The sequence below is a fragment of the Mixophyes fleayi genome, chromosome 4 (genome assembly GCF_038048845.1).
Source record: "Mixophyes fleayi isolate aMixFle1 chromosome 4, aMixFle1.hap1, whole genome shotgun sequence".
Taxonomy (NCBI): domain Eukaryota; kingdom Metazoa; phylum Chordata; class Amphibia; order Anura; family Limnodynastidae; genus Mixophyes; species Mixophyes fleayi.
In genome coordinates, this window is record NC_134405.1 from 340,568,052 (window position 1) to 340,595,638 (window position 27,587).

At 42.4% G+C, this 27,587-nt stretch overlaps 1 protein-coding gene across 3 annotated transcripts; it reads left to right on the forward strand.

Annotated features, from left to right (window-relative positions):
• The first annotated feature begins 214 nt into the window (after positions 1–214).
• Positions 215–27,336, forward strand: USP18 (ubiquitin specific peptidase 18). Of its 3 annotated transcripts, none has more exons than XR_012691462.1 (11): positions 215–710; positions 14,883–15,031; positions 17,291–17,387; positions 19,037–19,182; positions 19,372–19,451; positions 19,696–19,842; positions 20,702–20,794; positions 21,521–21,691; positions 22,340–22,471; positions 22,569–22,851; positions 24,633–24,682. XR_012691462.1 is itself a non-coding variant. In XM_075210679.1 (11 exons), exons 2-11 carry the CDS (start codon positions 14,911–14,913, stop codon positions 24,676–24,678), a joined length of 1,083 nt encoding a protein of 360 aa, XP_075066780.1. In that variant the 5' UTR covers positions 505–710; positions 14,883–14,910; the 3' UTR covers positions 24,679–24,999. The 3 variants fall into 3 exon arrangements, 2 of the variants coding, with proteins under 2 accessions (XP_075066781.1, XP_075066780.1); XM_075210679.1 differs by having other exon boundaries at positions 505–710; positions 22,802–22,851; positions 24,633–24,999; XM_075210680.1 differs by lacking the exons at positions 22,569–22,851; positions 24,633–24,682 and adding an exon at positions 24,907–27,336 and having other exon boundaries at positions 504–710.
• Positions 27,337–27,587: the final 251 nt, after the last annotated feature.

The following is a 27,587-nucleotide window of genomic DNA, read 5'->3' on the forward strand; positions in this document are numbered from 1 at the left end:
GTGCTGTTTGTGCAATTGTGTGTGTAGTTGTGTGCAATTGTGTTGTGTGTGTAGTTGTGTGGTTTGTGCAGTTGTGTTGTGTGTGCAGTTTTGTGGTGTGTGCAGGTGGGTTGTGTGTACAGTTCTGTTTTGTGTGTAGTTGTGTTTTTTGTGTAGTTGTGTTGTGTGTGCAATTGTGTTGTGTGTTTAGTAGTGGGGTGTGTTTAGTAGTGTGGTGTGTGCAGTTGTGTGGTGTGTGCAGTTGGGTTTTGTGTGCAGTTGCTTTTTGTGTAGTTGTGTTGTGTGTGCAGTTGTGAGGTGTGTGCAGTTGTGTGTACTTATGTTGTGTGTGTAGTTGTACTGTGTGTGCAGTTGTATTGTGTGTGCAGTTGTGTTGTGCGTGTAGTTGTGCTGTGTGTGCAGATTGGTTGTGTGTGCAGGTGTGTTGTGTGTGTAGTTGTGTTGTGTGTGCAGTGTTGTTGTGTGTGCAGTGTTGTTGTGTGTGCAGTTGTGTTGTATACAGTTGTGTTGTGTACAGATGTGTGATTTGCCCCCTCTCTCAGTGTAATCAGCAGCGTTGTTCTGAGTTTCATTTTCCTGGGTCTGTAGAGAGAAATGAAACTTTCGGATGGGAGCCGCTGTCTGGCTGAGAGAGAGACGGCAGCAGCAGGTATATAAGGAGCCGAGCCAGAGACTGTCCCTAATCATTGTACAGCGCACAGACCGGCTCTGTAAGTACACAGCACCTATATACTGTATATTATATATAGATATATAATGTACAGCACCTATATACTGTATATTATATATATCACTGTACAACATTCCTCCTGTCTATGGTGATGAAGTATAGCTGTATTACACACTCATATTACTTTCATTTCTACATCTCCACCTCACTTACAGCCACAGTCTAACATTACAAAGGTTTACTTTTAAACACACACTAAGCAATGTATTGTACAATTATTGCATTTATATAACAAACGGATGATTTATTAATATATATTTTTCTTAATGTTTAATTTGTGTTGGTCACATCTCAGATGTCTCTGTTTTACAATTAATGACTGTACTCATTAGGTTTAAGATGTTTTTAAATTAATCTGTGTTAGCCGATTACATGCAGTTATTCAGTATTTTGCATGAATTGTTTTTTTGCAAAAAATAATGTGGCTGAATTATATATAGTGTAATAGGTTTAACATAGATACAGATATGAAAAAGTAGATGATAGATATGAGATAGATAGATAGATAGATATGAGATAGATAGATAGATAGATAGATATGAGATATATAGATAGATATATATGAGATAAATAGATAGATAGATATGAGATAGATAGATAGATAGATAGATATATATGAGATAGATAGATAGATAGATAGATAGATATGAGATAGATAGATATGAGATATTTATATATACATGAAATAGATAAATAGATATGGAATAGATCAGTGGTTCCTAAACTTTTTCAGTCCATGGCACCAATAGAATCTCCATAATTTTTTCAAGGCACCCCTCAAAAATAATTACCTAGCAGTCCCATTTTATAAGTAGTTGGGTCAAAAAAACGTAATAAGTTTTTAGGTCAGGACAGAAATACTTATTTAGTTATATCCAAAAATAATACACAAAAATCCCAAGCAAAAGAATATTCTTATATATTTTTTTAAATTATATTTCTGTCAAAGATTAATTTACAGCTAACTCACACTGTGCCCTCCTTCATCTCCACACTCTGTGCCCTCCTTCACCTCCGCACACACTGTGCCCTCCTTCACCTCCGCACACACTGTGCCCTCCTTCATCTCCACACACTCTGTGCCCTCCTTCACCTCCACACACTCTGTGCCCTCCTTCACCTCCGCACACACTGTGTCCTCCTTCACCTCCGCACACACTGTGCCCTCCTTCACCTCCGCACACACTGTGCCCTCCTTCATCTCCACACTCTGTGCCCTCCTTCACCTCCGCACACACTGTGCCCTCCTTCACCTCCACACACTCTGTGCCCTCCTTCACCTCCGCACACACTGTGTCCTCCTTCACCTCCGCACACACTGTGCCCTCCTTCACCTCCGCACACACTGTGTCCTCCTTCACCTCCGCACACTCTGTGCCCTCCTTCACCTCCACACACTCTGTGCCCTCCTTCACCTCCACACACTCTGTGCCCTCCTTCACCTCCGCACACACTGTGCCCTCCTTCACCTCCTCACACACTGTGTCCTCCTTCACCTCCGCACACTCTGTGCCCTCCTTCACCTCCACACACTCTGTGCCCTCCTTCACCTCCACACACTCTGTGCCCTCCTTCACCTCCGCACACACTGTGCCCTCCTTCACCTCCACACACTGTGCCCTCCTTCACCTCCGCACACACTGTGCCCTCCTTCATCTCCACACTCTGTGCCCTCCTTCACCTCCACACACTCTGTGCCCTCCTTCACCTCCGCACACACTGTGCCCTCCTTCACCTCCGCACACACTGTGCCCTCCTTCATCTCCACACTCTGTACCCTCCTTCACCTCCGCACACTCTGTGCCCTCCTTCACCTCCGCACACACTGTGCCCTCCTTCACCTCCGCACACACTGTGTCCTCCTTCACCTCCGCACACACTGTGTCCTCCTTCATCTCCGCACTCTGTGCCCTCCTTCACCTCCGCACACACTGTGCCCTCCTTCACCTCCACACACTCTGTGCCCTCCTTCACCTCCGCACACACTGTGCCCTCCTTCACCTCCACACACTCTGTGCCCTCCTTCACCTCCGCACACACTGTGCCCTCCTTCACCTCCGCACACACTGTGCCCTCCTTCACCTCCACACACTCTGTGCCCTCCTTCACCTCCGCACACACTGTGCCCTCCTTCACCTCCACACACTCTGTGCCCTCCTTCACCTCCGCACACACTGTGCCCTCCTTCATCTCCACACTCTGTGCCCTCCTTCACCTCCGCACACACTGTGCCCTCCTTCACCTCCACACACTCTGTGCCCTCCTTCACCTCCGCACACACTGTGCCCTCCTTCACCTCCACACACTCTGTGCCCTCCTTCACCTCCGCACACACTGTGCCCTCCTTCACCTCCGCACACACTGTGTCCTCCTTCACCTCCGCACACACTGTGCCCTCCTTCATCTCCACACTCTGTGCCCTCCTTCACCTCCGCCCACACTGTGCCCTCCTTCACCTCCACACACTCTGTGCCCTCCTTCACCTCCGCACACACTGTGCCCTCCTTCACCTCCGCACACACTGTGTCCTCCTTCATCTCCACACACACTGTGTCCTCCTTCACCTCCGCACTCTGTGCCCTCCTTCATCTTCACACACACTGTGCCCTCCTTCACCTCTGCACACTCTGTGCCCTCCTTCATCTCTGCACATTCTGTGCCCTCCTTCATCTCCACACACTCTGTGCCCTTCTTCACCTCCGCCCACACTGTGTCCTCCTTCATCTCCGCACTCTGTGCCCTCCTTCATCTTCACACACTCTGTGCCCTCCTCTGCCTCTGCACACTATGTGCCCTTCTTCACCTCCGCCCACACTGTGCCCTCCTTCATCTCCGCACACTCTGTGCCCTCCTTCACCTCTGCACACTCTGAGATAGATAGATAGATAGATATGAGATAGATAGATAGATAGATAGATAGATAGATATATAGATAGATATATATGAGATAAATAGATAGATAGATATGAGATAGATAGATAGATAGATAGATAGATAGATAGATAGATATGAGATAGATAGATAGATATGAGATAGATATGAGATAGATAGATAGATATGAGATAGATAGATAGATAGATATGAGATAGATAGATAGATAGATAAATAGATATGAGATAGATGATAGATAGATATATAGATAGATAGATAGATATGAGATAGATAGAAAATAGATAGATAGATAAATAGATATCAGATAGATAAATAGATAGATATGAGATAGATAGATAGATAAATAGATATGAGATAGATAGATAGATAGATAGATAGATAGATAGATAGATAGATAGATATGAGATAGATGATAGATAGATATATAGATAGATAGATAGATATGAGATAGATGATAGATATATAGCTAGATAGATAGATGATAGATAGATATATAGATAGATAGATATGAGATAGATGATAGATAGATAGATAGATAGATAAATAGATATGAGATAGATAGATAGATATGAGATAGATGATAGATAGATATATAGATAGATAGATAGATATGAGATAGATGATAGATATATAGATAGATAGATAGATGATAGATAGATATATAGATAGATATATAGATAGATAGATATGAGATAGATATGAGATAAATAGGAAGATATGAGATAGATAGATAATAGATAGATAGATAGATATGAGATAGATAGATAATAGATAGATAGATATGAGATAGATGATAGATATATAGATAGATAGATAGATAGATGATAGATATATAGATAGATATATAGATAGATAGATATCAGATAGATATGAGATAGATAGATAATAGATAGATAGATAGATAGATATGAGATATATAGATAGATATGAGGATAGATAGATAGATATGAGATAGATAGATAGATAGATAGATATTAGATAGATGATAGATAGATGATAGATAGATAGATAGATAGATAGATAGATAGATAGATAGATAGATAGATAGATAGATAGATATGTAAAATGACACACTGATTGTCGTGATACTTGTATTTGTGAGATTTAAATGGGATGTGGTCATATATCCAACATAGAAGTGTCGGCATTTATCCTGCTGACATTTCCATTATCTACATTCGTGCCCAACCCATTTAAACTATTCCAGCTCAGATTTGCCGTCTGCGTAACTGAGCTTATTATTCAGCAGAAGTACTCAGTGGTCACTGCGCAGTTGGCGATCTGCAAAGGGCGCTCGATTTGCACAAAAAAAATACTCCTGGGTCACAAGCTGTTTTCCAGTATTTTACATTTATTTTACAGCAATATAAAATGTTGCTGTTTATTTTTTTTAAACTGCAATTTATTTTTGCACAGATACAGATATCAAGTAAAAGCTGGATTGTAGACATTCATATTTAATAGAAATAGATAGATAGTTATGAGACAGAAACATTCTGCACAACAGGAACACTCTTAAAATCCACCTTCTCCACCTCCTTTATCTCATTTCAATAATCTAGCTCCACAAACAGATATCTTGTTCCTGCTCCACCAACAACGGGCAGCGCTGCGCCTTGTTCATGCAATCAGCTCCCTCACTTGTGCTGCTTGTATTATATTATAATATTTATATTATTTTGGAAGTATACTGTATACTCTATACTCTTATATACTCTATACTCTTCTGACCCTGCTCAGGCCCACCCCATGTGCCCAGGAGGTGCTCAGAAAAGGGGCATGAGGCCAACCCCATGTGCCCAGGAGGTGCTCAGAAAAGGGGCATGAGGCCAACCCCATGTGCCGCTGTCTCGGAGGTTACCATTGATATATAAGAGCCTCATGGGATACATCTTATAGGGTCACCGGAGGTGTACAGGGATTACTAGACCAGTTTTAGTATAAGTACAAGGAGTAAAACAACTACTTCTGCAGTGAGGCGCTCCTACGGTCAAATGAGGAGTCAGCTTATAATTTGTTATTTTCTAAGGGATCCGGTCACCAGTCTAATCACATTGTCACTCCAAAATGGCAAAAAAAAAATTAAAAAAAATGAACACAATAAAAACAAAGTTTTATTAATTCTTTTAAAACCCCTTTCGTTAAAAATCAAAATATTACAACTTCTTAAACTATATCTGGGTGTCAGAGAACTTGTGATAACTATGTAAGATGATCCTCTCTGCAGTCAGGTACAGTCTGACCCCTATCGCTGGCTGCACAGAGTATCTTTTACATACCAAAATGTTGTCACATCCTGGCCGCACCTAGGACGTCCACTGACACTTCTGTGTTTCACTTTTTGACTGTTGTCTTTGTTTGTTTTGCTGCCCATGTTTATATTGTACCTTATAACGTCACGTCATCGTGTACCCAAATCCAGCCATCATTACTGTACCGTGTCACGTCTTTTACACTCTCTTTGCCTTTTGCTGCTCCAATAAAAAAAAGTTTAAAAAATAAATACTAAAATGTCTTTCTACACTAGGTAAGGTAATCACCCTTCAGCATAGAGAGTAACTGGATGAGATATAGATCATACGACCATTCTTTATGCCAATTAGTCAGTTGATAAATTGGCTATATTTGTCTAATGCTATTTACACGCTAACCTTTGCCTAGATCACTACATTTCCATAGGTAAAGCTAGGTACATACTACAGGGTTTTAACTAATCACACAGGTCTGCTAAATTTAAGGTATTGAAAGCTTTTTTCATAATACTTTTATATTCTTAATTATACTCATACTTGCCAACATTTTTATTTTTTCTTCCGGGAGATGCCGGCTGGGACGTGGGCGTGCAGGGGGCGGGGCTGCGAAATCGCGTCATTTTGGCCCCGCCCCCGTGACGGAATGACGCAAATCGCGTCATTTTACAGTGGGGGCGGGGCTAAACGCCGCGATTCCGGGTGAATCGCGGCGTTTAAACTAAATTTTTCCCCCTTCCTATCAGGGAGATTGCCACACTCGTCCGGGAGACTCTCGCAAAATGCGGGAGTCTCCCGGACAATGCGGGAGAGTTGGCAAGTATGATTATACTCCTGTGTACATCAAGAGATAGTTTATAAAATAAAATGACCACATCACATTTACCTATAAGGGGGTTACATACATTTTTAAGAAAAAACAATAAGTGTAATTGTTCTGGACATATTTATGGTGAAATACGAAGAAGTGTAGATGATATCACTGTGTTTTTGTCTTAATTACATAATAAAGTAACAATAAAGTCAAACAAAACTAGAAACAAAACCATAATTATTGAACAAAATCGTTAATATCTTGTTTTGTTTGTCTTCAAACTTTGTTTTGTCACTTTTTGCTTATAAGTTTTTTCTGCGTCGTCTCTGTGTATCATCCAGCAGTAGTAGTCAGTCATCCTGCTGACGTTCCAATGACCCTGGTATCTTCTATCTACATCTTTAACGTCTTAGTGGAACTGTTCACCCTGTTCTTCTCTGTAGTCTCCGAGATTATTCAGGAAATGCTCAATATGGGAATTCAAAAAATGTACCTTTAACCTCATATTGCGGCCAAGGTTTCTGAAACTATTAAGCATTTCCCTGACAATTTCTGTGTAGTTTGGATCCTTGACATTGCCTAAAAATATTGAAATCATTTGTTTGAACAAAGTCCACGTCGAAAAGTCCACAATATTCATTACACGCCCGAAATGTTAATCTTTTATTAACTTCCTAATGTCAGGGCCTGTAAAAATGCCTTCCTTCAGTTTAGCATCGGATATGTTAGAGAATTTGGTGCAAAGATGTTTGAAAGTTTCTCCATCTTTAGGCAGTGATTTTATAAATTGTTTCATTAGTCCTAATTTTATATGTAGAGGTGGAAGTAAAACTTTATTTGGATCTAAACTGGATTTTATGTCATTATTTTTTCCGATTTCTAAACTTTTTCAAGCTGGCCAATTGTTTTTTTGCCAATGTAAATTTTTAGCTCTGATATCCCATTCACAGAGAAAGCATGGGAATGTATTCTTATGTGCTCACCTTGTAGTTGTAGTTGTTGTGTGTGTGCAATGTTGCTTTAGACAGTATGGGGGTTTAGGCCCTTTGTAAATTTCAGCTCCAGCCCCATGTGGACCTTAATCTGACCCAGGGCGGGGGGAAGTTTTATGACGAGAACTAAATTGCAACGTTCTATACTACCGACTGAATTAATTTAAGACAAAGTTTTATAATAAATGTAGGCAGAATAGATTTATTATTTTAAAGAATATGAAAAAAATGACTTATTCATAAATACACGTTTTGCAGAAAAACGTGATGTGATATGCAAAATCGGGAGTCATTTTCGTGTTCAGAAGCCAAACATCTATAAGTATCACATAAATTTGTTAAAAAAGCTTTTTCATCGCAGACCTGTGTTATCAATCACAAGATAAACGACCGTTCGGTCCGATATTGCATTAGTGTGTACGCTGCAACGATCATGTTTTATCATACCAAAGCACATTGTATCGTTTGACTTTATAAACTGGCTAAAAATCACTATGAACGATGGAACGATGTCAGACAAATGTGGCAGTGTGCGTCAAGGAAACTTGGTTTGAAAGATGGATATCTTATCATTGATGATTGATTTCCCAAAAGACTGACAATTTCTTTTAACTGGTCTCATCTTTTTTTAAAGGCGCTTTTACACCTTTCCTCATCTCCAGGGTGATATGGTCTCCAGAGGGGGCCTATGACACCGTTTACAACCACAATTTAGCATCTTTTCGCTGATTTACTACCCAATTCTAATATGTGACCTAACTTTCCTGAGGAGTGTTACACAGACCAAATTTTATTATTAATAAATCCAATATAAATTTCCAAATTTATAGATACCAAACAGCATAGGTCCAGTGTATCCGCCTAGATGATACTGATGTCCTCACCTTCTCCGCCTGACAGACAGCTTTATTTGACGTTGGGGCTGCCCTTCATCGTGCTATTTTTGAATATGGAGTTGATCACAAATTATATTGATTGTAACTTGCATTTTGGAAACTGAATTATATTTGTCTATATAAGATATAAGCAAGACATCATCCTTGTGTAAGACCACAAGCTGTGACTGCTCCCTAGAGTCTCTCTAGGTGCCAGAAACCACTTCTTATGCCAGGATATAGTTAACGCCATGAGGTCTTTGAAGCTGTTCACTTCCCTTATCTAGTGACACAGGGGTGTGCAGAGCCACAGAATACACACAGGCCATTTGAAAGCAGGGCTCTGCTTTGAAGTCATTTGCATTTAACCTACAGAGAGAAAAAAAACAAATTATAAATTGATTCATTTGATGCAGAGTATTTACATTGCAGTTATGATTGAGCCTTTTCCCCCAGTTATGTTATAGGCTAATACATCTGCGATAATTATCCTCCAATATCTGTAGATCCACAAGTAGCAAGTAGTTATCCAGATTTCATATACATAAATTCACAGCTCTAACTGTAAGCTAATATTGTTGTTATGAGGGAAGTTTCTCAAGACGTACTGGGCTCATACTGAGCTCATACTGAGCTCATACTGGGCTCATACTGGGCTCATACAGGGCTCATACTTTGCTCATCCTGGACTCATACTAGGCTCATACTGGGCTCATACTAGGCTCATACTGGACTCATACTGAGCTCATACTGAGCTCATACTGGGCTCATACTGGGCTCATACAGGGCTCATACTTTGCTCATCCTGGACTCATACTGGGCTCATACTAGGCTCATACTGGGCTCATCCTGGACTCATACTGGGCTCATCCTGGACTCATACTGGGCTCATACTGGACTCATACTGGACTCATACTGGGCTCATAGTGGACTCATACTAGGCTCATACTGGACTCATACTGGGCTCATACTGGGCTCATACAGGGCTCATACTGGGCTCATCCTGGACTTATACTGGGCTCATACTGGACTCATACTGGACTCATCCTGGACTCATACTGGGCTCATCCTGGACTCATACTGGGCTCATACTGGGCTTATATTGTGCTCATACTGGGCTCATACTGGGTTTATACTGAGCTCATACTGGACTCATACTAGGCTCATACTGGGCTCATACTGGGCTCATACTGGGCTCATACTGGACTCATACTGGGCTCATATTGAGCTCATCCTGGACTCATACTGGGCTCATACTGAGCTCATACAGGGCTCATACAGGGCTCATACAGGGCTCATACTGGACTCTTACTGGACTCATACTGGACTCATACTGGGCTCATACTGGGCTCATACAGGACTCATACTGAGCTCATCCTGGACTCATACTGGGCTCATACTGGGCTCATACTGGGCTCATCCTGGACTCATACTGGGCTCATACTGGACTCATACTGGACTCATACTGGGCTCATAGTGGACTCATACTAGGCTCATACTGGACTCATACAGGGCTCATACTGGGCTCATACTGGGCTCATACAGGGCTCATACTGGGCTCATCCTGGACTTATACTGGGCTCATACTGGACTCATACTGGACTCATACTGGGCTCATACTGGACTCATAGTGGACTCATACTAGGCTCATACTGGGCTCATACTGGGCTCATACTGGACTCATACTGGGCTCATACTGGACTCATAGTGGACTCATACTAGGCTCATACTGGGCTCATACTGGGCTCATAGTGGACTCATACTAGGCTCATACTGGACTCATACTGGACTCATACTGGGCTCATATTGGGCTCATACTGGGCTCATAGTGGAATCATAATGGACTCATACTGGGCTCATATTGTGCTCATACTGGGCTCATATTGTGCTCATACTGGGCTCATACTGGGTTTATACTGAGCTCATACTGGTCTCATACTGGACTCATACTGGGCTCATATTGGGCTCATATTGGGCTCATACTGGGCTCATATTGGGCTTATACTGGGCTCATACTGGGCTCATACTGGGCTCATACTGAGCTCATACTGGGCTCATACTGAGCTCATACTGGACTCTTATTGGGCTCATACTGGACTCATACTGGGCTCATATTGGGCTCATATTGGGCTCATATTGGGCTTATACTGGGCTCATACTGGACTCATACTGGGCTCATATATTGGGCTCATATTGGGCTCATACTGGGCTCATATTGGGTTTATACTGGACTCATACTGGACTCATACTGGGCTCATACTGGGCTCATCCTGGACTCATACTGGGCTCATACTGAGCTCATACTGGACTCATACTGGACTCATACTGAGCTCATACTGGGCTCATACTGGACTCATACTGGGCTCATACTGGACTCATAGTGGACTCATACTGGGCTCATACTGGGCTCATAGTAGACTCATACTAGGCTCATACTTGACTCTTACTGGGCTCATACTGGACTCATACTGGGCTCATATTGGGCACATACTGAGCTCATAGCGGACTCATAATGGACTCATACTGGGCTCATATTGTGCTCATACTGGGCTCATACAGGGTTTATACTGAGCTCATACTGGACTCATACTGGGCTCATACTGGACTCATACTGGGCTCATATTGAGCTCATCCTGGACTCATACTGGGCTCATACTGAGCTCATACAGGGCTCATACAGGGCTCATACTGGGCTCATACTGGACTCATACTGGACTCATACTGGACTCATACTGGGCTCATACTGGGCTCATACAGGACTCATACTGAGCTCATCCTGGACTCATACTGGGCTCATACTGGGCTCATACAGGGCTCATACTGGGCTCATCCTGGACTCATACTGGGCTCATACTGGGCTCATACTGGACTCATACTGGGCTCATAGTGGACTCATACTAGGCTCATACAGGGCTCATACTGGACTCATACAGGGCTCATACTGGGCTCATACTGGGCTCATACAGGGCTCATACTGGGCTCATCCTGGACTCATACTGGGCTCATACTGGGCTCATACTGGACTCATACTGGACTGATACTAGGCTCATACTGGGCTCATACTGGGCTCATACTGGACTCATACTGGGCTCATACTGGACTCATAGTGGACTCATACTAGGCTCATACTGGGCTCATAGTGGACTCATACTAGGCTCATACTGGACTCATACTGGGCTCATACTGGACTCATACTGGGCTCATATTGGGCTCATACTGGGCTCATACTGAGCTCATAGTGGACTCATAATGGAATCATACTGGGCTCATATTGTGCTCATACTGGGCTCATACTGGGTTTATACTGGTCTCATACTGGTCTCATACTGGACTCATACTGGGCTCATATTGGGCTCATATTGGGCTCATACTGGGCTCATATTGGGCTTATATTGGGCTCATACTGGGCTCATAGTGGGTTTATACTGGGCTGATTCTGGGCTCATACTGGGCTCTGTTTGACAAGCACTCAGTTATATTACGAAGATCTGAAGTACAAAGTAAAGAGTACAATCAGCAGTGTAGTGTAGCAGGCAAACAAATCACAAGCCAGGAAGTGAGACATTATATTGTATCTCTGTGTAACTTAAAAGTCTGCAAACAAATCTAATTCCTTTACACTTCATGTTTGTGACATTGAGATGTGACTGGTAAAGGAAATCAGCCAGAAGCAATGTGACTTATAATAAATGCTGATTTAATATATTATAATAAATGCAATTAGCCAGAAACAATGTGACTTAAAATGTGACTTATAAAGTGATTTAACTCTCTCCCTGCCCGACAGACCAGCCGGCAGGGAGACCAGCCAAACAGATAAATATACCCGTAAGACCAGGGCTGTCCGGTTAGGGCCAGATTCCTTGCAGAGTTTTAGACCTTCATTAAATTAAAAGTTAATCAGGATTTATAATGACTTTACTGTCCCAAATTGCGGGTCTTGTATGAAGCGAAACTTACAAGGAAGTGGGAGGAGTTTCACTAACAAGTGGGCGTGCATCTATAGGACCTGATATAGGATGGGGTATAAGTTCATTTGTGCAGTGTAAAATTTAGAGTGAGACGTAACTTGTTGCCCCTTGCACCCGTAGAGGCAAATTGGGGCGTTCACATATATGTCCAGTATAGTAAGGACACAAGAGAAGCACGCCCCCTAGAGGCTCCTCCTATTTAGAGATGTCTGCAACTTGAGATACGATTCTTAGGAGGAATACCTGTTGCATCGTCTCTAAGGCTGTGTAAAGCCCTGGCATCCATTGACAGTTTTTGCATGCTGGAGCTTGTAGAACTACAAGCACCAGCATGACCAGTGGCCACTGTGGAACATGTAGTTCCAGAATAGCTGTAAAGGAAAAAATAATAATAATGCCTGTTTATCTATAGAACATTACTTCATACACACCACCACATAACATTAATACACTCCCAGATAACATTAATACATCCCCAGATAACATTAATACCCTTAGATAACTTAGTACACACCCCACATGACATTAATACCCCCAGATAACATTAAAACATCCCCCACATAACATTAATAAACCACCAACATAACATGAATAATTTCCCCATATAACATTCGTAAATGCCCACATGAATTTAATATCCTCAGACAACATTAATACACACCCCACATAACATTAATACACACCCCACATAACATTAATACACACCCCACATAACATTAATACACTCCCCACATAACATTAATACACACCCCACATAACATTAATACACCACCAACATAATATTAATACACACCCCACATAACATTAATACACACCACCACATAACATTAATACCACCACATGACATTAATACCCCCAGATAACATTAATACCCGCAGATAACTGAGTACACACCACCACATGACATTAATACACTCCCAGATAACATTAATACATCCCCAGATAACATTAATACCCTTAGATAACTTAGTACACACCCCACATGACATTAATACCCCCAGATAACATTAATAAACCACCAACATAACATGAATAATTTCCCCATATAACATTCGTAAATGCCCACATGAATTTAATATCCTCAGACAACATTAATACACACCCCACATAACATTAATACACACCCCACATAACATTAATACACACCCCACATAACATTAATACACACCCCACATAACATTAATACACTCCCCACATAACATTAATACACACCCCACATAACATTAATACACCACCAACATAATATTAATACACACCCCACATAACATTAATACACACCCCACATAACATTAATACACACCCCACATAACATTAATACACCACCAACATAATATTAATACATCTCCCATATAAAATTAGTACATGTCCCACATGACATTAATACCCCCAGATAGCATTTATATACCTCTCCACATAAAATGAATACACTACCATTATAACATTAATGCACCCCCTCAATAACATTAAAATCCCTACTCTGAAAACATTTATACACCCTCCTTAGATACTTATCTAGTCTTGAAGAAAGCTCCCTGTTCTCTTCACCAGCCAGTATGCAGAGTGGAGTAGAGGGGTGGAAATTGAATAACGAGTAGATGGAAGGGGCGGGTAAGGGAAGGAACAGATTGTTCACCTTTGATCCGCATCTAAATGCATTTGGAGGGGCCCGCCAACGAAATGCAGACCACTAGTGGGGCTGGCCCCTTTACGCCAGGACAGACCCAATAATGCGGATCACCCACTAGGTAACCCAAGCCCCCCGTTGCTGAGTGAGCCAGCCCTGCAGAGGACATTTAAAACTCTGGTTGTTTTGTAGGGATAAAGAGGCTCTGTCATTTAACCAAGACCCCCCCAATATCCATCCTTTAAAACTACTTCACAATAATCTAGGAGCAGCCTAATCCGTCCAGAGCCAGGTGCTCAGTCGCAGAAGGGCATTTGTACCAAGCCATGAACTGCGTCCGGCCCCCTGTGGGTAAGACTTGGACAAGGTCTGTTACACAGATGGGTGAATTTAGTAGGAATTACGCTTCTAACTCCCCTGGTACTCATAACTTCATGACCTTGTTGGGAGCAAAGTTGTGTGGGGGTATAAAATATAAAATGCGCAGGCAGACAATCTTGAGAGCAGGCGCTCTTACTAACTTCAGTGCTGCGGAAGAGATGATAAGTTAAAATATTTTATTTTTAAGAAATGGCAGCAGATTACTAACAACAAAAATGTACATATCATCGAATTTTCAATTAAGATGTGAATTAAAATAAAACATTGGAGGACTCTCCCTTCATACATATATATATAAATGTATTTTCTGTATCGCAGATTGGTTCTGAGCGTTACACTGTTCTTCTGATCTAGGTTGGAGCTATAATGACTGTGGGGAAGGATGTACGAGGACGGTTATATAGATCTCCGAGTGGTGGAGGTCGAGGAATCACAGGAAGATGTCTGCGGGGCTCCGACCCCCAATAAATGTCTGTCCTATTCTACTGGCAGGTTTAAAAATGGTAAGTTACATTATTGGTGCTCAGCTGTTTCTAGCAATGACCCCAAGTGTGCCCTTGTTCTAGGACCCCAAGTGTCAGTTTGTCCTTGTTCTAGGACCCCAAGTGTCAGTGTTTCCTTGTTCTAGGACCCCAAGTGTCAGTGTGCCCTTGTTCTAGGACCCCAAGTGTCAGTGTGCCCTTGTTCTAGGACCCCAAGTGTCAGTGCGTCATTGTTCTAGGACCCCAAGTGTCAGTGCGTCATTGTTCTAGGACCCCAAGTGTCAGTGTGTCATTATTCTAGGACCCCAAGTGTCAGTGCGTCCTTGTTCTAGGACCCCAAGTGTCAGTGTGTCATTGTTCTAGGACCCCAAGTGTCAGTGTGCCCTTGTTCTAGGACCCCAAGTGTCAGTGTGCCCTTGTTCTAGGACCCCAAGTGTCAGTGTGTCATTATTCTAGGACCCCAAGTGTCAGTGCGTCCTTGTTCTAGGACCCCAAGTGTCAGTGCGTCATTGTTCTAGGACCCCAAGTGTCAGTGCGTCATTGTTCTAGGACCCCAAGTGTCAGTGCATCATTGTTCTAGGACCCCAAGTGTCAGTGCGTCATTGTTCTAGGACCCCAAGTGTCAGTGTGCCCTTGTTCTAGGACCCCAAGTGTCAGTGTGTCATTGTTCTAGGACCCCAAGTGTCAGTGTGCCCTTGTTCTAGGACCCCAAGTGTCAGTGCGTCATTGTTCTAGGACCCCAAGTGTCAGTGCGTCATTGTTCTAGGACCCCAAGTGTCAGTGTGTCATTATTCTAGGACCCCAAGTGTCAGTGCGTCCTTGTTCTAGGACCCCAAGTGTCAGTGCGTCATTGTTCTAGGACCCCAAGTGTCAGTGCGTCATTGTTCTAGGACCCCAAGTGTCAGTGCATCATTGTTCTAGGACCCCAAGTGTCAGTGCGTCATTGTTCTAGGACCCCAAGTGTCAGTGTTTCCTTGTTCTAGGACCCCAAGTGTCAGTGCATCATTGTTCTAGGACCCCAAGTGTCAGTGTGCCCTTGTTCTAGGACCCCAAGTGTCAGTGTGCCCTTGTTCTAGGACCCCAAGTGTCAGTGCATCATTGTTCTAGGACCCCAAGTGTCAGTGTGTCATTATTCTAGGACCCCAAGTGTCAGTGCATCATTGTTCTAGGACCCCAAGTGTCAGTGCGTCATTGTTCTAGGACCCCAAGTGTCAGTGCGTCATTGTTCTAGGACCCCAAGTGTCAGTGCATCATTGTTCTAGGACCCCAAGTGTCAGTGCGTCATTGTTCTAGGACCCCAAGTGTCAGTGTGTCATTATTCTAGGACCCCAAGTGTCAGTGCGTCCTTGTTCTAGGACCCCAAGTGTCAGTGCGTCCTTGTTCTAGGACCCCAAGTGTCAGTGTGTCCATATTCGAGGACCCCAAGTGTGAGTGTGTCATTGTTCTAAGACCCCAAATGTCATTGTGTCCTTATCCTGGAACCCCAAGTGTCAGTGTTTCCTTATTCTAGGACCCCAAGTGTCAGTGTGCCCTTGTTCTAGGACCCCAAGTGTCAGTGTGTCATTGTTCTAGGACCCCAAGTGTCAGTGTGCCCTTGTTCTAGGACCCCAAGTGTCAGTGCGTCATTGTTCTAGGACCCCAAGTGTCAGTGCGTCATTGTTCTAGGACCCCAAGTGTCAGTGCGTCATTGTTCTAGGACCCCAAGTGTCAGTGCGTCATTATTCTAGGACCCCAAGTGTCAGTGCGTCCTTGTTCTAGGACCCCAAGTGTCAGTGCGTCATTGTTCTAGGACCCCAAGTGTCAGTGTGTCATTATTCTAGGACCCCAAGTGTCAGTGCGTCCTTGTTCTAGGACCCCAAGTGTCAGTGCGTCATTGTTCTAGGACCCCATGTGTCAGTGTGCCCTTGTTCTAGGACCCCAAGTGTGAGTGTGTCATTGTTCTAAGACCCCAAATGTCATTGTGTCCTTATCCTGGGACCCCGTAGTAACAGTCAACATACTGAATGAGTGACATTATGCCACTCATTCACTGTTTAGGCATCCTAGTTAGCGCCAGTCTTGGATGCCTATCCGGAGTAGATGGACGCGATGGGCTGCCCCCACGGTTATTACATCACTGCGCTACATTGTGACTTTCTGCTTTGGAATTTTTTTTGATTTTCATTGTATTCTGGGTAGAATAATTTCTCATTAATGCATGTTATATATTAAGAAAAGTGTGATAATAATTCCACACAGATAATAAAGTCTATAAACCGTCACTTCTCCCCCCCCCAACAGGCGCTATCGGGCTCTGCAATATTGGGTTCACCGGCTGCCTCAATCCGCTGCTACAGACGCTCTATATGAATAAGGAATTCACGGATATTCTCTGCGAGTAAGAAACCTGTCCTCACCTGTTATTGGGCTGAAAATGTTATTAAATTAACTAACAAATAGGAATGTTTCAACAGTATTAGGGCATCTCCTACTGCAGTGAACTTACTGAGCACTCCCAGCTAATAAGTAAAAAAAACCAAAAAAGTAACTATAAGTCGGATGTAAGTTATTTTGTTTCATATAAAGGTGCATTACATTTACACACATTTCATTGCCCCTCTATATGCAATGAAGAGAGGGGGAACTGAGAGTAGACTTGCGGGGCCAAAATTACATAAAACGTGCACTTATGCTTCACAGAGGCTGAATTCAGCTGAATGGACTCCGGGGAGGGCTGGCAAATTTTAGCCCGGGGGACAAGACTCGGCTCAGCAGCCTTTTAGGAACATTTTAAAGGAAAAAAAGTGCAGGCTACCATGAATGTACTCATCCCATGGATAATATACTGTACCTATACCTACACCAAGAGGGCGTCATCGGTCTTTACCATTACAATAGTCACTGATACCCCCGTATCACTCACACTTCTGCCCCCACAAGGGGTGATTAATCCATTCCACTTTTGCACAGTGTCAATGCACTTTTCCAATATGAAAATTAAATAAAAACCTACAAAATAAGATTTAAAACCAGTAAAACTCAATGATCCCAGTTTCACCTATGCAGTCAGGTCTTTAAATGTCTTTAAATATAAGATAACTTGTTTCATCTTCAGTCAATAAGTGGTTAACGGCTGAAGTGTTTGTTACATTGTGTCAACTTTCTGTTGGAAACTAATAATGATTTCTTCTGATACAAGATGTAGGAATTTCACATTCCTGAGTCCCCCCCTCTCCCACAACATTGCCACTCACTATAACAGTGTTATTTGTCAGACTATATTTTGGACGCGTTCCAGCAGTAAATTCTGCGCTGGCACGCGCGGCTCAGCTCCCACACAAGAGAAATGATTATAGTTTGTAATAAGTGGTTGGTTATAGTACAAACAGTGTCCGTCTTTCTCTATAAAGAGTAGATTTTTGTATAAATAAATAAATGATGATGATGATGGCAATGTGGGTAAGCTCTCGTTCCTACACTCACTGGTTTTGGTTCTTCCAGGGTCCAGATAAAGGTTAATTAAAGGGAGCTTATGTTAACAAATTAATTATTTTATTAAACAACTATTTTTTAAAAAAACGAAGAAATACTGATAATATTCCATAGAAAATATTTCCATGTTTACCTCTTATAAGGCAGCCAATATGTCACCTTCCATTAAGAGTTAAGGATGAAAATTTCTCTGCGCACAGTAGAGATAAAAGTCAATTATAAATTACTTTTAGGGGTAAATTTATCAAGCTATGGGTTTGAAAAAGTGGAAATGTTGCCTATAGCAACCAATCAGATTCTAGCTGTCATTTTGTAGAATGTACGAAATAATGGATAACCTGAATCTGATTGGCTGCTATAGGCAACACCTCCACTTTTTGAAACCAGCAGCTTGATAAATTTACCACTTTGCGTCCTCTTTCAATTTTAGAATTTTATTCAGATTACATGTTACGCAAATAAATCAATAATTCATATATCTGGGTCTGGCGTTCACAGAGATAGAGGATTAAAGTTTCAATTTGGGTCTTTTAATCTGTTTACATCTCCCTGTAGGATCGGGGATCCGGATGACAATTTATCCCCAGAAAAGAGACTCCCCTATGAGTTGCTTAAACTCTTTGAAGAAATGCAAAACAGCAAAGAAGACTCCGTCCCCCCATACCGGCTCCTGCGCTGTCTGCAGCCTCTCAGTGTGACGTGTGAGTTTTGGGGGTCACTGGAGGGGACTAGCGGTACAGAAAGTGGCAGTGAGGATGGGGGTGTAAAATGAGAGGTGTTATGGGAAACAGATGGAAGATCTGTGATCTGAAGGAGCACAGAATACAAGAGAGGGCCAACGTGGGGGACGTTTTGAGTGACATATAACCCCCCACCCTCTTATCTTGCAGTATTTGCTCAGAACGATGTGGCTGAAGTATTCTCCACTCTCTTGAATCTGCTCCTCCAGAATATTTCAAATCCTCGCCTGGTACGTACGGGGATGATGATGCGGAATGGAAACTCTCAGCAAACATTGTCAGATCAGCTAAAATGAACCAGATCCCATGTACCAATGGTTTGTAACGGGGGAGGGGGCGGGGAATGTATTTGATTTTATAATCAGAGAAGAAACTTATATCCCCAAAACTGCTGGATACCAAAGTATCGAAATGCTGGAAAAAAACTGCTGAAAGTTAGAAGGATTAAACTGAAAATGTTTTTTGTTGTTGTAGGAAGAAAGACTGAGATCCCTTTATTCCGTCTCCCTGGAGGAACGCTTCACCTGTCAGCGGTGTTTCCAGCAGAGGTCCAAGCACAACGACCTGTTATCTATCACAATATCTGTACCTCACTCCAAATACCAGAGGAAACTGACCCTGGTGAGTGGGGATGAGTGAGGGGCGAGCTGCGCTCTACTATCGGGAATTATGGGCAGCATGGTGGCTCAGTGGTTAGCACTTCTGCCTCAAGGCATTGGGGGCATGAGTTCGAATCCTGACCATGGTCTTATCTGTGTGGAGTTTGTATGTTCTCCCTGTGTTTGCGTGGGTTTCCTCCGGGTGCTCCGGTTTCCTCCCACGCTCCAAAAACATACTGGTAGGTTAATTGGCTGCTATCAAATTGACCCTAATCTCTGTGTGTCTCTGTGTGTGTGTGTGTGTGTGTTAGGGAATTTAGACTGTAAGCTCCAATGTGGCAGGGACTGATGTGAGTGGGTTCTCTGTACAGTGCTGCTGCTGCTGATGATGATTATGGCTTTGTCCGTTCTCCACTGACTGCTCTCATCACAATCTAACACCCCTCTTCCTGTAGCACAGATGTAAAGGTCTTACTTACGTTCTGCACATTTTTAGAAATGTTTTTGCTTGTAGCACATGTCTGCGGGGGCGGCTATAGCATTTGACATTCGCCTGGGGTACCTGAGTTTAGAGGGTGCCCAAAACACTGACTGACATTGTTTAATTAATTCAGGGTTGTCAATGTCCCCAGCGCAGCCGCCCAGCCAACACTGAGCGCCGGGCCGCTGTCATGGAGGAGCTGAATCCACCCCCCCCCCCACCTTCTATGCTAGGAAACAACAGTGGGGGCCACAGTATTTGAGGGAGGGCCCCCACAGGACTCCGCCAACCCAGAGTGTCTGTGTTCACGATTTACAAGGATTTAGGCGTCGCTTTGAGTGATTCCTGATATGTTTGTATAAAAGAGGTGACCGATATTTTGTGTTTCTCTGTTTATCAGGAACACGCTCTCTGGAAATACTTCAAGTGCCGGGAAGTCAATGAAGACGAGAGCATCTGCCCTAAGTGTGAAAGAAGCGGCAGGGCTAGTAAGGTATGGACAATATCCAAAGCTCCATACGTTGTGCGAAGAATGTGGAATAGGGACATTTAATTAGAGGACATTAAGGGCCTGAGTCATTAAGGAGAGCAAGGCAAAAAAAGGAGTAAATTTGCTCCTGGACAAACCATGTTACCATACAAAGGGTGCAAATTAGTTTATTATTTTGCACATTTGGAAATTACTGGCTGTTTTTTTTATTTAATACACAAATACCTGATAGCTTTATTTATACACTGAAATTTAAAGTTGATCTAGGACATGCTTTACCCCAACTATAAATCTGTCCCCACATTTTAAATGTACCTCCCCCTCCAATGCTACATGTTTTTTGCCGAGGTGCAAAGTTACTCCTTTTTTTTTTGCTTTAGTTTCTTCAATGAATCATCAGGCTGTAAATGTTTTCATCCTATACAGCCAATCATACTTCACTGAGTGTTAGCTGCACCATTACCTCGTAAGTTACCTGACTGCACAGATGAACACCTCTCAGGATTCCTATCCAATCCCCGGAGACACGTCACCTCAATGCTTTTATTCAAATCTCCGCTCATTCACCCTAGTGTCCTATAGAGATGCGAGGAGAAAAAGAGCGGAGATTCGTTACTGTATTGGCACATCGAGGCAATACCCGGTGGCATCCTGCAGCCAATTGAATTTATTTCCTCCTGCAGCATTGTTTATTTTTACGGTAACGGTAAAAGGATCCTTATTTTGTAGGTTACGCAGCTCCGGTCATTGCCACGTACACTAAACATTCACCTGAGACGCCTGGGGAAAAGGAACGGCTCCCGGTTACAGAAGATAAACAGAACCTTGTCCTTTCCACCAGTTTTAGATTTGCTGGAGGTCTTGGATCTGGATCATCTTCCGGAAGGAGAACACCCTACGGTACGGCACCAGCGTGAGGAACGTGTTCTAGGATCACCGGGCACTGATTTGTCCTGTGTATGTGGCTGCGGCTGGGTAGTTGGTTGCGGCGGGTGTCCGGCCCGTATCATAGCCCACTGGACAGCCGCTCTCACATTTTAGGCTTATGTACTTTTATGTGTATTCAGCTTACCCCATAGGCTACCTTTTCTATTCTGATTTGTGTATTGTATTATAACATTGTAATTATTCTTAGATGTCCCACAGAGGGGCTGCAGTACCGTATCCCTCCGGGAGACAGGAAGCCTGCTGTCAGACAGATTTATAGCAATGGAAAAGCTCTTATCCAGAACTGGACCCTTAGTTATTTTAAGTGGGGGTACATTGTCCCAGGTTGTGGTCAGCTAGACAACCCGGAGTCAGACCAGCAGGGGGGCGGTGGGAGCGAGAAATAGAGGGATTCGACATTATGCCACTTATTCAGTGACACTTTTTGGTGCCTCTTAAACTTTGGTGGTTTCCTTGGTGGTAGCGCCGGCCCTTATATACATGTCGGAGGTGAGGTCTCAGGAATGTGCCCCCCACCGGGGGTCTCAGAGCCTGTGCTGTGTTTTCATGTACCCCCCTGTGCTCAGTAATTGTAACCTGTACCACTCCCCTCTCTCTCAGTCTCACTATAATTACCGTCTGTTCGCCGTCATCGCCCATTCCGGTACTGCCAGCGTTGGTTACTTCTCCACCTACATCAGTTGCAGCAAGAATGGGGCCTGGTGTTTCTTCAATGACTCCAGTGTGTGCAAGGTGAGGGCTGATTACTGTGCTGGAAGTGTCTCCCCCCTTCATGTGTTTATTGTCCCTCCCAACTCATATTACTACATTGTGCATATTTGTCTCACAGCGTCCTGGCTGTAATATACTATATACTGACACAGTCCCGGATTCAAGGTCTCTCCAGCCGCCTATATCTGAGTATTATGCACCATACACGTATAGTGTGTTATTACCATATTATATTACTACTATGCATTATAGATGCATTATATATTATATATTATATTATAATTTTATTATTACGCAGTATAGACCCCTTTGGATATTGAGATTTCTCCCATGATTATCTGTGTGTTCCAGGTGTCCTGGGATGATGTGAAATGTACATATGGGAATACTTCATTCCACTGGTGAGTCTACTACAGTCCTCCCTATAATGAGTCATTAGTAATGACTGGATAATGTCCCCCAGGGGGCCTGAGCCATTAAGGAGAGCAGTAACTTTGCACCTCTGCAAAACCATGTTGCATTGGAGGGGGAGGTAAATGTAAAATGTGATGGCAGATTTATAGTTGGGGTAGGACATGTCCTAAATCAACTTTACATGTCAGTGTAAAACTAAAGCTATCAAGTATTTGTGTGCTAGATGAAGAAACAGCCAGTATTTATGTCCAAAATAATAAACTAATTTGCACCCCCTGCATTGTAATGTGGTTTGTCCAGGTGCAAAATTACTCCTTTTTTTTGCCTTACTTTCCTTAATGAATCAGGTCCCCTGTGTGAGAGCAGCCTGTCTTACTATATCATGGAGCTCCAGCACCATACAGTAGTACTGAGCACCATACAGTAGTACTGAGCACTAAATATTAGTACTAAGCACTTTATATTACTACTAAGCACCATACAGAAGTACTGAGCACCAAACAGTATTACTGAGCATCATATATTAGTACTGAGCACTATATAATAGTACTGAGCATCATACAGTAGTACTGAGCACCAAACAGTAGTACTGAGCATCATATATTAGTACTGAGCATTATATAATAGTACTGAGCATCATACAGTAGTACTGAGCACCAAACAGTAGTACTGAGCATCATATATTAGTACCTAGTATCACATATTAGTACTGAGCACATATATAAGTACTGAGCACCATACAGTAGTACTGAGTATCACATATTAGTACATATATTAGTACTGAGAACCAGACAGTAGTACTGAACATCATATATTAGTACTGAGCACCATACACTAGTACTGACCACCTTACAGTACTACTGAGCATCATATATTAGTACTGAGCACCATACACTAGTACTGACCACCTTACAGTACTACTGAGCATCATATATTGGTACTGAGAACCATACAGTATTGACAGCAGTGTAACCCCGTGTTGTACAGAACATTCACTTACTGATTAGTGATTTATGTTTTCTCCCAGACAGATAATTTGTTATCATCTGACAATATGATCAACAATATTACAATCTTCATAAGAAATTCAGGAAATATCTGGTGCAATTCCTCTGATATAAAACTCTGTGCAGCATTTGTCTCACACACAGATCTTACAGGACACATAGGAAAAAGAAAGACATTATATAAATATACAAAACTTCGCTATATTTATGGAATAAATTATCCTTAATGTTTTCTGCACTCCCTGAGTGTGGTCTGTTTATTCCGTTATATATCTTCTGACGGTCTGATAGTGAGTCTGATACATGAGTAGTGAGTCTGATACATGAATAGTGAGTGTGATACATGAATAGTGAGTCTGATACATGAATAGTGAGTCTGATACATGAGTAGTGAGTCTGATACATGAATAGTGAGTGTGATACATGAATAGTGAGTGTGATACATGAATAGTGAGTGTGATACATGAGTAGTGAGTCTGATACATGAATAGTGAGTGTGATACATGAATAGTGAGTCTGATACATGAATAGTGAGTGTGATACATGAATAGTGAGTCTGATACATGAATAGTGAGTCTGATACATGAATAGTGAGTCTGATACATGAATAGTGAGTGTGATACATGAATAGTGAGTGTGATACATGAATAGTGAATCTGATACATGAATAGTGAGTGTGATACACGAATAGTGAGTCTGATACATAAATTGTGAGCCTGATACATGGACACCGAGTAACTGCTTTTTGTCTTGTTCCGCAGGGGAGTTACCGCCAGTCTGCTGATCTATGTACAATCAGACGTTTGACAAAGTGGGAGACACAAACAACAGAAAGACTCATTTTTCTGTATGTTAATATCAATGTCCTAACAGGGAGAGGTCTGTAGTAAGCGGTGATCTCATGTGACACATATCACGTGTAATACTGCGTAACATGTCTAGCAATCACGTGGTAGGGTGACATCTCTCATGATACCAGCGTACAATATTATATCCTGGGTGCAAATTACTTATTTCAGGTTATTTATTCCCCAGATCAACCAAAGTCACCACAGTGAGCAGACATTGTGCCTGACGGCAGACCTCAGGGGAGGTGTTCCGGGGTGGAAACAAGACTACTGAACTGAATTAGGTCACAGCACATTAAAAATAGGAGACAAAATACATTTTTGTACAGGTTTATATTAACTAAAGCCGCAATCCCATGACAAGATAGTGGGTATTTTTAACATAAATTATTGTGGCAGCTATAAGATTCTTGGTATTTACTATTTCTCCAGGCTGCTAATAGTGAGCAGAGAGACTTTGGAACATCCATCTGAGCTCTTTCTGCACTGTGACATCCTCCTTCTTCCACCTCTGCCATCACATGACCTGCTGAGAGCTGTGAGCCTGTGTCTTTGTCTGGCTGCCATATTTTGTAACTTCAAAAGAGATTTTGAAAAGGAAATATTGATTTGTAGGAGGATAGCTAAAACATGACTATCAGATGCATATTTAAAAGTTACTTAACTTGCTAACTAAAGGGGGCAAACAATTTTATGTGGATTGCTGCTTTAAATGAAAATGACATCAAAATGTATTGATGTATGTCAAAATAACATTTATTTTGCAAAATGATGCAGGACTTCTACCTTTGTACCTTCTTAAATGTACAAATGAACTGAAAATAAGAAATGTAATCCCTGAAATGCGTAAATAACTAAAAAGAGGAACCAAAACAAAAGTAAAACAGTGTAGAAACTTCTAAGAAAATATATATAAAAAAAAATGAAAACATATTTTGAAAAGGGTGAATTTATCTGTGAGATCGTTTCACAGGAAAGAGTAGAGGGCCCACTAATCTGTCATTTAATGGATAACGGATACACCCTTGCCACAAAATAGTTTGTCTTATTGCAACATTATAGTAAGATGTTTGATAATAGCTTTAACTATGCAGAACAGGAGTCTGCGTTGTATCTGTGAACAGGAAAGTGAGAGACTCTTCTGAACTACTAAGAGGGTGAGAGCACTGTGTCCAGTGATATGACACCGTTCACCAAGCACGGCTAGAAACTGTCTGATAGGGAGAATTGTGTCTAAAAACGAAGCAGACTGAAAGTGATCGTCAGATTTGGAAGAGGGAGGAGGTTTCATGCATGTGATAAACTTTATTAGCAGCAACTAGCTGTCCAAAACCATTATAATGAAAGTAATTTATTGTAGTCACAAGTATTTCCATCACTTTTTCCCCCATGGGTATAGATAAACGTGAATACATTCTGAGGTGCAGTGCCGTGCTATATCCAGCAGGTGGCGATGTTGAGTTTTTGTTACGGCTGTTTGTGCAAACTGGCTGCATTCAGCAATCAATATAATGTATTTTATTTCACATTATCATTATTGTTTATTTATATTGCACCAATCGTATTACGCACCACTGTACAGAGACTGTGTAGTCATTCACACCAGTCCCAGGGGCGCACGCAGGGGGGGTTTCTGGATCTCCAGAAACCCACCTCCCCTCCACTAAAGAAGTGCCCCACATAGCGGCACTGTACTATACAGCACAGCCGCGGACGCTTCTTTGACAGCGCCACGGCTGCTGTATAGTACAGTGCTGCCGAAACTGAACTAACCCCCCCTAAAAATCCTGCGTGCGCCCCCGAGTCCCTGCCCCATTGGAGCTTACAGTATAAATTCCCTGTCACACCAAGACTAGGGTCCATTTTTTAAAGAAGCTTACCAGTATATTTTTGGCCTGTGGGAGGGAACCGATGCACGCGGAGCACTTACCATGTTTACCGTGTTCCGCCAACCCTGGGTACACACATTATCAGTTAATGTATGTGAAAATGTAAATAGATGTAATGCTACCATGCTCTGCCACAAGGTGGCAGTGCAGCTCTTACATAGTACAGTAAGTGCCTTTTGGGAGGAGAGAACAGTTCATCTTATGGCGTTTATATTATAGTGCTAGCAAGGGAATCTTGGATTGTCCACTGTGTTATATTTTGGATTTGACAGCAGTTCAGTGCCCTCATAATTGCCTCCCCAAAGGCACATCTATTTATTTCAATATTGCACACTAATAGTGACGCACTTTATGCCCTCTCCCCTCGCGGGACGTGAGACGTAAAAATGTGTTGACTTTTTTTCCTGGTACAATTTACAAACAGATATGTTTCAATGTACGATGCATTTTATAAACCTGGTTCCACTCGTTGCATGCTTCGTCTAAGCGACCTCACAGGAAACGCTGCCTCTGCATGCACTGCAAATTGTGTCATCCATCTGCAGCATGTACTCATGGAGGCGTCACAAACCTCCTACCTCTGCAGTCAACTGATACCTTTTATTATATATCCATGGAATATTGTTAAGCATCCGTTCTAATGAATGTTTACAGGATATTTATAGTTTGCTTTAAAATATTAAATTGCGTTGTGTGTACTATGAATAAAATTGTTTTATGCGCGGTGATTTGGTGGCATTTTATGTTGTGAATAGTTTCATGTATGATTATGTAGCTGATGTTCCCTCTTTATTTTAGAATGTTTTTACATGACGCTATTTGGCCCGGTGTTCGAGGGTCATTGACAGGTACCCATGGCCGTTCCTCCTGGACTCAGGTAGCACCATACTAGGAACAGCATAGATGGGGTTGTCCCATTATCTCCTGACCCCCTAACATGCCTTTTCCTTTCAGTCCTCTCATCGGAGCAAGCACAGTA